Below are 12141 nucleotides of genomic sequence, written 5' to 3'. Positions count from 1 at the left end.
GGGGGGGGGGGGGGGGGGGGGGGGAGGGGGAATAGCTTTATAGGCGAGAGCGAATTGATGCAAGGCAATCAACAGAGGTGGGTGCCGAGAGTTGGAAGGTGCAGCTGGTGGTGTGAGATGCGGGATAGATTTTAGTGATATTTAGACGTCGGCGTCCACCAATGAAAATCAGATACGGCTGAAACTTCCTGACATCCCGGCACCGGTGCTGACTCAACCCTGTCCATGTCGCCGCGTGTGTTGACTACCACGCGCGCCACTCGTCCGCACACCAGCTCCTGGCAAAGTCATACTTCGAAACATGCGGCACTTTGAGCCGTTGCTGCGATGGACGGATGGGAGCGCGTGCCGAAGCGGCGCGGGGAGGCAGGGGGAGCGCAGGGAGAGCGCAGGGAGAGCGCAGGGAGAGCGCAGGGAGAGCGCAGGGAGAGCGCAGGGAGAGCGCAGGGAGAGCGCAGGGAGAGCGCAGGGAGAGCGCAGGGGTGGCCTGCGGGCTGCCGGCTGTCGCCGCCTGGTGCGAACCCGGGAAAGAGGTAGCCTCCTCGTGCATCGAGGACAACACGTTCGACGCGCCGTGCGCCTCGCGCACGCTCTCGCGCCTCCTCGCTCGACACAGCTGTTCGGTTGGCGCAGCTGTTCGGTTAGCGGATGCTGCCGGTTGACAGAGTGTCAAGGGTTCTTAGCTCTGTTGTAAATAAAGAAAGAGCCCGTCCATGCTGTCTTAAAGGAGGGCCCTCTGGGTCTCCTTTAAGACAGCATGGACAGCCCATGTGTGCATGTATATGTTCGCAATTCGGCGGGTTGCGTGCGAGCTGCGAGTAGTTTATCAGAAGCGCACGGCACGTATTGTACAGTAGTACGGTTTTGCGGACTTGGGCCCTGAACGGCCCTGAGGGCCGTTCCTAACGCGGAGAGACTGATGCGGAGCGGCGCGGAAGGTGCTCGAAACGCCGCGAAGCTTCCGAGACGAGCTTTCGAGACGGGCGGTGGCCGGGCAGACGACAGCGCGTGTCGGCTTTCAGAGGTGGGCGGGGGGGGGTCCGTTACGACGCCCAGCGAGGGCCGTTGGGTAAAACTCGACCACGTGTGCAAGTTTCGTGTCAAGAAAACGGGCGAGGAAGTATAGCATAATATGCTATACTTCCTCGCCCGTTTTATAATATTATTATGCTCGTGGTGGCGTTGTGCGCGTGTGGTTGGCGGGTGAGGCGGGGAGCACATCCAATGGGGGCGCGCCACGTGGCGGGCGCGGCCAATCGGGACGCAGCAAGCGCTTGCACGGCCGTTGCCGGCGGGCGACGACCGCGAAGAGTCTAGAACCGGCCGCCGGCAATGTAAGCCCGGCCAGGCTGTCCCCAACCGCCGCGGCCCGCGCTTATACCCCGCCAGACGCCCCGGATCACACTGTTCGAGAGACTTCCATCGCTCGCCGCTCATACCAACCCGCGCTCTAGACGCTTCTGCGCATCCCCTCCAATTCTTCGCATTCCGTCTACTTAAGCTTCCGCCGCCGTCGACCCCCTCCCCCCCACGCCGCCACCAATTCCCATTACCTTGCTAATTAACCACCTCTTAGTTGACCACCGTTGACTACTACCACTCGCAACTCTAACACAACTGCGCTCCGCACCTTTCGCCGCTATGTCTAACGCTGTCGGAGGGCCGTCTATCGGCATCGACTTGGGCACGACCTACTCTTGCGTCGGCGTCTGGCAGAACGATCGCGTCGAGATCATCGCCAACGACCAGGGTAACCGCACCACTCCCTCCTATGTCGCCTTCACTGACTCTGAGCGTCTTATCGGCGACGCCGCCAAGAACCAGGTCGCAATCAACCCGACCAACACCGTCTTCGACGCCAAGAGGCTTATCGGCCGCCGCTTTTCTGACTCTTCCGTCCAGTCGGACATGAAGCATTTCTCGTATGAAGTTATCAACAAGGACGGTGACAAGCCGTTCGCCAGGGTCCTGTACAAGGGCGAAAAGAAGGAGTTCAGCCCTGAAGAAATCTCCGCCATGATTTTGGGCAAGATGAAGGATGTTGCCGAGTCCTACTTGGGCAAGGAGATCAAGACAGCCGTTATCACTGTCCCCGCCTACTTCAACGACTCGCAGAGGCTGGCTACCAAGGATGCCGGTACCATTGCCGGTCTCAACGTCTCTCGTATTATCAATGAGCCCACCGCCGCCGCCATCGCCTACGGTTTGGACCGCAAGGCTGGAGGCCAGACCGCCAAGGAGAGGAACGTTCTCATCTTCGATCTTGGTGGTGGAACCTTCGATGTCTCCCTCCTCACTATTGAGGATGGTATCTTCGAGGTGAAGGCCACTGCTGGTGACACTCATCTCGGTGGTGAAGATTTCGATAACCGTATGGTCAACCACTTTATGAACGAGTTCAAGAGGAAGAACAAGAAGGACATTTCTGGCAATCCCCGTTCCCTCCGTCGTCTTCGCACTCAGTGCGAGCGTGCGAAGCGTCAGCTGTCCGCCGCCACTCAGGCTACCATCGAGATTGACTCGCTTTTCGAAGGTGTTGACTTCTACTCCTCACTCACGCGTGCCAAGTTCGAAGAGCTCTGCATGGACCTTTTCCGTGGTACCTTGGAGCCGGTTGAGAAGGTTCTCCGCGACTCAAAGATCCCCAAGGCTGATGTTGATGACATCGTCCTCGTTGGTGGTTCCACCCGTATCCCTAAGGTCCAGGGTCTCCTCATTGACTTCTTCAACGGCAAGGAACTCTGCAAGAACATCAACCCGGATGAAGCTGTTGCTTATGGTGCCGCCGTCCAGGCTGCCATCCTCGCCGGTGATACTTCTGAGAAGACTCAGGATTTGCTCCTGCTTGATGTCACCCCGCTCTCTCTTGGTATCGAGACCGCTGGTGGCGTTATGACCGTCCTCATCAAGAGAAACACTACTATCCCGACCAAGAAGCAGCAGATCTTCTCTACGTACGCTGACAACCAGCCTGGTGTGCTCATTCAGGTCTTCGAGGGTGAGCGTACTCGCACGAAGGACAATAACATCCTTGGCAAGTTCGAGCTTTCGGGAATCCCCCCAGCCCCGCGTGGTGTGCCCCAGATTGAGGTTACCTTCGATATCGACGCCAACGGTATTCTCAACGTTGGTGCTGAAGATAAGAGCACCGGTAAGAAGAATAAGATCACCATTACTAATGACAAGGGTCGTCTCACAAAGGAGGACATTGAGAAAATGGTTCAGGATGCCGAGAAATACAAGGCTGAGGACGATGCTGCCAAGGAGAAAATTGAGGCACGTAACGCTCTTGAGAACTACTGCTATACTCTCCGGAACACCATCTCTGAGGATAAGGTTAAGGAGAAGATTTCCGACGACGACAAGAAGGCCATTGAAGACAAGGTCGCAGAGGTCCTCGCATGGATGGAGGAGAATGAGACTGCCGAGAAGGAGGAATATGAGCAGAAACAAAAATCCGTCGAATCTGTCGCAACCCCCATCATCACGAAGATGTACCAGAGCGGCGATGGCGCCGGAATGCCAGGTGGCATGCCCAACATGGGTGGAGCCGCTGGCGCTGCACCGACTGCCTCGGGCGGTGAAGATGTCGAAATTTCCGAAGTAGACTAATAGAGTTTTCCGAACTTAACACGCGAATATTTTTGACGCTCCGCCTGTGGAAATAGAGCTTAGAAGCTGGATGTCTTCAACCCTTGTATCCGAAGGAACGTGCGAAACGTTCACTTTCATCAACGTAAACAGTGTAACTTTTTGCAGAAACTTTTTGAATCACCTTTTCTCGTTCTGAGATCCCCGTCGTCACTCTACCACTTGATCTAAATGTGCATGCGAATAGAGCACCTGGCAGTGGGCTTCCGCAGTATAAATCCCACTGGGTATGATAGATCAGGCTTGAGCACGCTAGCCCTTATTATCTCTCCCTATGTGCGCGTTTCTCGCGTTTCTCCTTTCGGCACGGTGTTTAGTACCTGCGACAAGGTGGGCTTCTGTGCTCCAGTGGAAAAAGCAGTAACTTAACGAGCAGGTCGGTGGTTGAGATCTGTCCGATTGACAACAGCATTTGAGCGGTCGTCATGCATCTTCTGGAGAGTGGAAACCAGGAACAAAGCATGTTGTTGTGTGGATGATTTTCATCACTTCATTGCTTGCAAGGTGTTTATTTTTCTTGTGCACTCACCATTCCCTTCCGGACGTCCGTGTGTGCATGTCTCTCGCAAGGTCGCAATCGTCCTCGATTGCCGACTACACCTCTCTCCACATCGGCAGTGGCGTTTTACGGTAAATGTTGGGGTGACTGCGAGACAGCTAGAATCAAATGTCTGCAGTGTTGGACTCTAAGAATGTTGATAATGCAAGAAACTCGAAGACCCTCTGCCATGCACAAGTCGTTCTCCATAATGGTGCCAGTATCTTAGCTTGAACAGTAAGAGGACAAACGCAGTCGATCGCTTCCGCGCTTTCAATTGAATTCTCCTCGAGTGTCTCCTCCAATAAAAGTTCGTCGTATGTAACTGTACATGGCTGCAAACCGCACAATGGGAGGAGCAGCGCACTTCAAAGCCAATGTGCAATCTCCCAATGTGCATGTTTTGGATGTTTAAGAGTAAACGGTTGGCCAGCTCCAAGAGCGGGGAGAGCTAGCAAGCAGCATCATCAAAAAGCGTGCACGAATTCCGTCTCTTGCACAAATCTGGTTCCTGTACTTTGTGCGAGAACTGTTTTCTGGCACTGCCCTGCTTTACCTAAACACTCGCGTCAGCATGTGATATAAGGACAAACCTTGGTGTCCTTGCTTCCGTCCATACAACTCGCATCGCGCTGCCACTTGCTGGTCTACTATGGCTACCGTCGACGCTCTCCCGTCGAGCCCGGCTCTATCGCCAAGCCCCTTGCGGGTAATCGACTACTCTCCCACCTACGGCGACCAAGTGATCAACCTCTTCGTCACCGGCATGACAGACAACATCTCGGCATCGCAAGACTCCGTCGAACGCGACATGATCTCCGGCTTCATTCCGAGCGCCGCTACGACACTGCGCGACATTCCATCGCTGGTCAACGCACCTGGTGGCGGTCGCTTCTTTCTGGCGCTGAGCCCGAATAACGACCTGGTCGGCATGCTTGCCATGGCGCGCTCCGACGAGGATGCGAGCAACGAAACTGTGGAGCTGACCCGCATTTCCACGGCGCGTGACTGGAGGCGGAAGGGCGTCTGCAAGGCGCTGGTGGCTCACGCAATCAGGGAAGCGGTTGACGAGTTTGCCGTCAGCAGCGTTTACCTTCACACTTTGAGTAGCGTCGATGCCGCTATGAATACGTACAGCAAGCTAGGCTTTGTTTTGCAGGGACCGCGCAAGTGGGCGAAGCCGTCGGTTGTCAAATTCGTTATGAACGTGGAGGGGAGCGGTTGGTGGCAGAAGCAGCCGGGTAGAGCTGGGGCCCCGCCTGTGACTGAAGTCGTGGCACAGGGTGTTCAGGCTGAGACTGGGGGCGGACGCGGAATTGCAGGTCACTAGTTGCACTTGTAAAGCATAAGCCCATTGTAGTGGGGGTTTTCAACATTGCACCGATTGAGCTGGCCAGCGCCCGGTCTTTGCGAAACTAAGCGAATCTATTGCCTTCCACAGTTTCACCTGCTGGCGGCGTCGATATGTTTGAAAGAGCAGAGTGACTGGTGGAGTATTATTGGGCACGAGGTACGCCAAGCCTTGTGCACATGTACGGCACTGAGCATATAAGGGGACTTAAAAGGCAGCGACTTCGCATAAGTATGAATGGCTTCTCTTGGCGGTCAGAGCACCCCCATGCAAATGAATACCGCGCCTTCGGCCTCCTCCGTGCAGGCATCTCAATTCTTCATCACGTCGTTCTCCGAAGTATACGTCTGCCACATCGAAGAAACTGTACAGAGTGAAATAGGACTGTGCGTGAAAGAATTCATGCACAGGGCGATTGCAGCGGGACAGCGACCCTTCTCACTAGCTGAAGAAAAAACCCTCGAGCAAACGCTACGCCGATCAGCATTAAGGAAAATCCAACAGACAAGCGATGAATGTTGCGGCAAAGTTTTCCTTGCTTTCGACCGGGTGACGCGCAAGATGGCGGGGCTAGTGGCTGTGATGCTTGACGACAGGTTAATCCCGCCGAGAAGGGCGGAGATTCTGATCGTTGGGGTGGCCTATCGGTTTCGCAGACAGGGGCTGGGGAGGATGTTGGTGTCATTTGTGTGCAAGCATCTGCAGGAGAACTGCATGGTGCAGGAAGTGACGGTGTGCGTAGACTCGCGGCAAGCAGAGGTTGTGAGCTTTTGCAAGGCGAATGGGTTTTTAAAGCACTGTTACGAATGGTCGTTTCCTTGTACTCCGATCATAGCACGGTTCCATCGGTTTCTACCATGCAAGTAGCAAGAAGACAACACGGAAGCGTATCCCGCGTTGATCTGAGAGACCTGGAAGGAAAGCGCAGTAATTGATATCTTTGATGCACCGTATTCGATGCCTTGAAGGAAGAAAGGCGCGTAGCGTGAGCTCTGGGTCACGGAAATTCTCTCCCGCAAATTTGTCATTTTTGGAGCATTCATCACCGCAGTAAAATACTCCGCAGCAAACGAGCTATCAGCCCCGTCCATGATAACAACAAAAACTATCAACGCCCCACCACCCCACACGATTCTTCCCTCCTCCCCCTCCCCCCGCCTGTGTCAGTCACATCACGCACCCCCCGACCGCAACCTTCGCCTCCTTCACTCAAACCCGCCATGTCGGCCGTCACCGCCTTTGTTCGCAAGCTCAACCTGACGCAAATGAACACCCCCGCCATTCTGCGCACCGGCCAATCCCTCAGTCAAAAAGTCGGCATCCCAGAAGCCGGCGCCGCCGCCCGATGGGGCGTCGCCGTCGGTCTCATCGTGTACTGGATGATCGAACCTAACTTTGAAGAACCGAGCGCGTAACCGAGACGTAACCCCTCCCCCTCCTCATTGCGGCCACACGAGTCGTCGCACTAGACGCCGGCCGTCCTATCATGCCTCGACGACCCAGCGATGATACACGAGCGTCAGTGTTGAGCCCCGCAATGTGCAATGACAAGGCGCAGGGGTAAAGGATTAATTCTGTCACCAAATCTCCCGCACAAGTTAGGGCATTATTTCACACTTTCTATCGTCTTCAAAGTAAACGAGTCGAACAAATTCGGAAAGAATCTTAGACCCTCCGTCGTGGAGTCCCTCGCCAAGAAACCCGCCTTTTCTGCGTCCTCGAGCATTGACGTTGCCCTCTGTATCGGCACGTGCCTAATCCTGACAATGTCGATCGGTGTCACGCTCCGTCTCTCCTCGGCCAACTCCCTCAGCGCCACCGCCCCACTAGTATCCCTTGACGCATCCAGTTTCAGTGCTGCAACACCGCTTTCCAGCCGCACCTCCTCAATTGCCAGCCCCAGCCGCTTGAAAAAGCCACACGCAATCCGGAAGTCCTCCGGCGACACAAGCTCCGTGCTCGCGCGATTCCGCATCACCAGGCAGTACGCATCCGTCAGGGTCATGATGCCCCCCAGGTTTAGGATAGGTTTCCGTAGAAAGCCCGCCAGTTGTCGCGCGAGCTGCTCGCGGTACGTCCTCACGTTCCCTCCTGTGCTCTCCTTCGTCACGGGTGATTCGATTCCCATTTCTGCCATCATGCTCAGCAACTCATTCTCTTCTTCACCCCGCTGGGCCTTGGCATTAGCCGTGCGAAAGTGCCTCGCCACCTCCATCAAATCGGCCGCCTCATTGCGCAGATGGTCGAGGCTTCCAAAGCCCGAACTGATCACGCGCTCCTGGTCCCTGTTGTGCTTGACGACCTTGTCTTGCACGCCGACCACGCCCAGGCGTCTCGATACGTACTGGCCCTGCTGGATCTTCTTCGCCTCTTCGCGTTGCTTATCCCTTGCAATACGTACCCATTCTGCGTTTCGCACGGCGTTTCGCACGCCCTGCGTAAACGCTTCCAAGTCGCGGGCGCGCGAGCGGTTGAGGAAGAGAATTTGCACGCCGAGACCGAAGCGGAGCGTCGCGCGCGTGGTCGAAAAGACGGAGGCCTTGGTTTCTACGGCGTTGGACGGGAGATGCTGGAGATGCGCGGCGACGGCGGAGCGGCGCGCTCTGTCAACCCACACAACGCGGTGCGTGGTGACGGTTATCAGGCCGGCGGTGAAGGTGGTGGGGCGCTTGTCGTGGGTGAGGATAGAGACGTTTTCGAGAGAGAGGTGCTCAATTTCGCCGGGGGAGGTGACCAACGTGCCCGTATCTGATAGCTGACAGGGCGAGAAAAACTCCATGACCGGAGCGAGGGGGACTGGGGTCGCCTTGTATACGAGAGGAGGCGGTGGAAGCGGGGCAAGGAGGACCGGAAGGAGAATGAGAAGAAACGCAATGGAAAAGTCCACGTTGGCAAGCTCTATGAAAGGAGGTGTCGAGTGTTAAGATATTTTGCCACATATTTATAATTGGGAAATTATATCTCGCTATTGCACCTCTTGCCCACTACAAAGTTTGTAGTACAAACCATACAACGATCTTTCATCTTCCTGAAGTCTCTTATCACCGCGTCTTTGGTCCTAGCGCCGTGCACCATCGCCACATCCGAAGAGCGAAGAGGGGAACAGCTGCGAAAAGCTCCCGGGAACATATTGCGCAGCAGGTGGCTACGTACCCCAGAGAATCCCATGTAGACAATGCATACAGGGCTTCAGAGTTTGCAAACAACCCACTCCCCCGAGTGCATTCTGCATCGAATGCAAGCGCTCACGCCGGCAACAAGCTTCCCTCCTCCCCCAGCCCCTCTGCGACTGCCCTAGCTACGGGTGCCCATTCCTCCACGTATCTCAAAAGCTCGCCCCACTTCTCCACCGTCTCGCGCACTCCCTCCATGATCCCATCCACGGCCTCAGCATAGCCCCCGACCCCACCGACCACGCTCGCTTGCGCGCGCACGCCGTCGACCAGATCCGCCGAGCGGGCCGCTCGTTCTCTCCACCACTCGTCCGGCAGGCGATCCCAGCGCGCCTTGATACGCGACGGATGCGCCGCGACGGCGCGCAAAGCGTTGTGGAAGGCGGAGAGGCAGGCTTGCAGGTCCGCGTGCGACTGGCGGAAGTGCGTCAGAAGCGCCTCGCTGCGCTGCATGCGCCGCGCGCAGAGAGCGCTTGAGTGCGGCAGCAGCGCGCGCGCGGAATGCGCACATTCGGAGGCGCTGCGGGTGGAAGTCTGCATTTGGGAGAGGTGGTCGGAGATGGCCGCGATGCTCGACAGGGAGGACAGTAGGAGTTTGTCCATTGAGACGAGCGAGGCGGCTGAGGGTGACGCCTCGAGCGCGTAGAGTGCTCAGGGCCGCGTGGACAAGAACCGCCAAGGTCGATGATGAATTACGGCCAAGTGCCCACGTCCACGACTCGTTTCCCAAATTTCTATTTTGACATCTACCGTATCACCGTAACACAGTTAGTTTATATATTTAGATGCGTCACCAGGTGCTCTGCCTGGCCGGCAGGTTCAGCATTATTCGATCCTCGCCGATCGACATGCGAACTCGACAAGCGCCTCGTGCGTTGGAGAGTAAGACGACGCTGCGGCAAGCGCTATGGTGTTGTGCCCCGGAATGCAACCAATTCCAATGAGAGTGGCGCAGCAGTGTTCATCCTATGCGGATCAACTTTTGAGTTGTGGCAGGAAACTGTACGAGCAGTATTTCAAGCGCAGTGCAATCCTCACGCAGAATAGGGAAGCAGATGCAAGCTCCGGAGCTTATCAAGCGCGAGCAACGAAGCGGCGATCTGATTGCTCTGCATGGCTCCCGCCTGAACAAGCTCCCTCAACTGGAGCGGGGTGACGCCATGCACGACATCCATATCCTCCTCCTCATCGCCCACCGCCGCGTCCTCGACATGCTCAGCATCCGTGCAAAGGTAATAAAAGACTTCCTCCCTCTGATACTTATCCTGCGGGGCGCCGCTCCCCTCAGCCCCCAACAAATTAATCCAGTGCCTACATCTCAGCTGGGCCTCCTCCTCCAGCTCAGCCGCTGCGGCAACCTCATTGCTAGCGTGCTTTGCCCTCTCCATCTGGCCCGTCGGGAAGACATAGGCAAACTTTGCGTGCGCAATGTTGTACTCGCGCACCAGGGTGAAGGTGCGTGTCGCGCGGTCAAAGGGGACGACCGTGACGACTGCGAACGAGTCATTCTTCCACACGCGCCCCCACACGTCGAATTCGAACTGCTTCCCGTCCGGGAACTGCACCTTGCGCGAGTACACGCGGGCGTACCGGTCGTACACGACGGCCTCGGAGAGAACGGCGTACTTGGCAGCGCGCGCGCGGAGCGCGTGCAGGAGCGCGGGCGTGGTGGCGGTGTGCGGGTGCGACGGGTGCGCGTCGGCGAAGAGATGGAGGACGAGAAGAAGGACGAGCGGGACGGCGAAGAGCAGGAGGGCGATGTGGCGGCAGGAAGGACGGTGGTTGGGGCGGTGCTGCATCTTTTGGCGTGGCGTCAGCAGAGCACGGAGGCGGCAGAGGACTCGCAATGGTCGCCTTGTGGAAATGGCGGAAGAGGATGTGTGGGGCAGGGCGTCATGTCTTGCTCTGTCGACGCTCGAAAGTGGTGGGAGTGATTTGTCTTGGATGGAGGTCAAGTTTAAAGGGCAAGTGTCGAAATACTGTAGAACAGAGGTACACGCTGGTACCGTAATTAGTCTCAGCCCCTAAATAGTGACACTACCAAAATGCTGTCAGTGTGACTAATACTGTACCAAGGGTACTGTACAGGTAAAGCGCCTGGAGACAAAGTTGAGATTTGTGTTACTGATGTACACGTTGCTACCCCCTCCGGCCAGACCTGCTCTGATCCGTCGTCGTGCATACCAAACACATGCGAACCTGCGCTCGCGATTCACAAAGGACCTGCACAAGTCTCTAAAAAGTTTTCAGGCTCACCAATAAAAACTGCATCTGCTAAGAGCTCTGCTCTTTGGAAGAAAAAAAGAGAGAAGAAGAGAATACAGTATAGCGCTTGATGTGTCAACCGGGACAAATACGAAACCCGATTCAGATGAATTGGGAAGACGACGCCTGGAGCACGTCCTTTCGATCTCCCAACACATCAAAATATGCATATGGACGGTTATAGAGTAGCAAGCTTCGCCCGACGACGCTAAACTGCACACTACAAAGCAGTCGCCATATATCCGCCGGTTTTAGAATCTCCAAAAATGGGAAAGGACTATGGTACTGTTGTGAAGATTTAGAATGGTGTGTACGCGTAAGCGGTGTAATGGTTAAATGCAGACTTGCACTATGAGTGAATACAATAGTCACTGTTTTCTTAAACCAATATCAGCCGCATATATCGCTAAACTGTGGGTGGAGCGTAGTTTTATGACACAAGAGGACCGGTCGCAGATGGAATTGGGCAGAAATGGAAGAAAGAAATTCCACGTTTGCCTGAAAGAGAGTAGCAATGATTATTTGTACGGAGCAGAAACCAAAGGGAAACAGATGATCTTCCTGAACACTACTAAAGCCTGCCTCACTCCTAAAGCAATGGGATAGATACCAGCGGTAGCAAAAAGTTTTTAAAGTCGACAAGGTCCCAATACTACACAAAATGTCGCTGTCCTTACAGTAACAACGCTGAACGTTATATTCTTCAGATGCATTGAAGCGTATAGAAGAAAAAGGGGGGAGGGGGGGACACGCATTAGTGCGAAGTTGTCAGTACAAAAATAGTGACACTCTGTGTGTTCCGATCTACTGTACAATGTCCACTGAACAGCCTGAGTGGGACTAATTACGGTACCCTTGGTACTGTACCTGGGTGTACAGTAATTAGACTCTAGACCAACAACACGACTTTGAGGCGCGAGTGGGCTCTTCATTGGCCATCCGCTCCGTTTTCAAATAGAACAAAAATCGCAAGCCCTTCCCTCATGCGGCCATCCCTCCCTCGAAACTCATTCTACCTCCCAACGCACTCACAGGCCTAGGCCCCTCCTCACCCCCATTCGCGACAACTCCCCTTGAATCCTGTTGGTCCGCCTCACTTCACCACTTCCCTCCCCCCCCCCCGCGCGGAGGGGGGGGAGGGGGGGGGGGGGGCGGGAGGGGGG

The 12141-nt window shown here is 55.6% G+C and overlaps 7 protein-coding genes; 4 read left to right on the top strand and 3 right to left on the bottom strand.

The window, feature by feature from the left end:
* Positions 1 to 1496: 1496 nt before the first annotated feature.
* Positions 1497 to 1676, bottom strand: CHC_T00001527001 (hypothetical protein). Its single transcript, XM_005712359.1, has one exon. It carries the CDS (start codon positions 1674 to 1676, stop codon positions 1497 to 1499), a length of 180 nt encoding a protein of 59 aa, XP_005712416.1.
* On the top strand, positions 1642 to 3758 carry CHC_T00010187001 (Heat Shock Protein 70, HSP70). XM_005712356.1 is given in 2 exon segments: positions 1642 to 3612; positions 3613 to 3758. 1 exon segment carries the CDS (start codon positions 1642 to 1644, stop codon positions 3610 to 3612), a length of 1971 nt encoding a protein of 656 aa, XP_005712413.1. The 3' UTR covers positions 3613 to 3758.
* Positions 1692 to 1736, bottom strand: CHC_T00001526001 (hypothetical protein). The gene has a single exon (XM_005712358.1). The coding sequence runs from the start codon at positions 1734 to 1736 to the stop codon at positions 1692 to 1694; it is 45 nt and encodes a 14-aa protein (XP_005712415.1).
* Positions 1770 to 2018, bottom strand: CHC_T00001525001 (hypothetical protein). The gene has a single exon (XM_005712357.1). The coding sequence runs from the start codon at positions 2016 to 2018 to the stop codon at positions 1770 to 1772; it is 249 nt and encodes an 82-aa protein (XP_005712414.1).
* Positions 3759 to 4841: 1083 nt separating the features above from the next.
* On the top strand, positions 4842 to 7194 carry CHC_T00001523001 (hypothetical protein). XM_005712355.1 is given in 2 exon segments: positions 4842 to 5519; positions 5520 to 7194. 1 exon segment carries the CDS (start codon positions 4842 to 4844, stop codon positions 5517 to 5519), a length of 678 nt encoding a protein of 225 aa, XP_005712412.1. The 3' UTR covers positions 5520 to 7194.
* A 112-nt stretch (positions 7195 to 7306) lies between these two features.
* Positions 7307 to 8299, top strand: CHC_T00001522001 (hypothetical protein). Its single transcript, XM_005712354.1, has one exon. It carries the CDS (start codon positions 7307 to 7309, stop codon positions 8297 to 8299), a length of 993 nt encoding a protein of 330 aa, XP_005712411.1.
* Positions 8300 to 9620: 1321 nt separating this feature from the next.
* On the top strand, positions 9621 to 9869 carry CHC_T00001521001 (hypothetical protein). Its single transcript, XM_005712353.1, has one exon. It carries the CDS (start codon positions 9621 to 9623, stop codon positions 9867 to 9869), a length of 249 nt encoding a protein of 82 aa, XP_005712410.1.
* The last annotated feature ends 2272 nt before the right edge of the window (positions 9870 to 12141 follow it).

The sequence above is a fragment of the Chondrus crispus genome, genomic scaffold (assembly GCF_000350225.1).
Source record: "Chondrus crispus Stackhouse genomic scaffold, scaffold_101, whole genome shotgun sequence".
In the NCBI taxonomy this organism is placed as follows: Eukaryota; Rhodophyta; class Florideophyceae; order Gigartinales; family Gigartinaceae; genus Chondrus; species Chondrus crispus.
The sequence above is the reverse complement of the archived record's forward strand: the minus strand, read 5'-3'. Positions and strand labels throughout refer to the sequence as shown.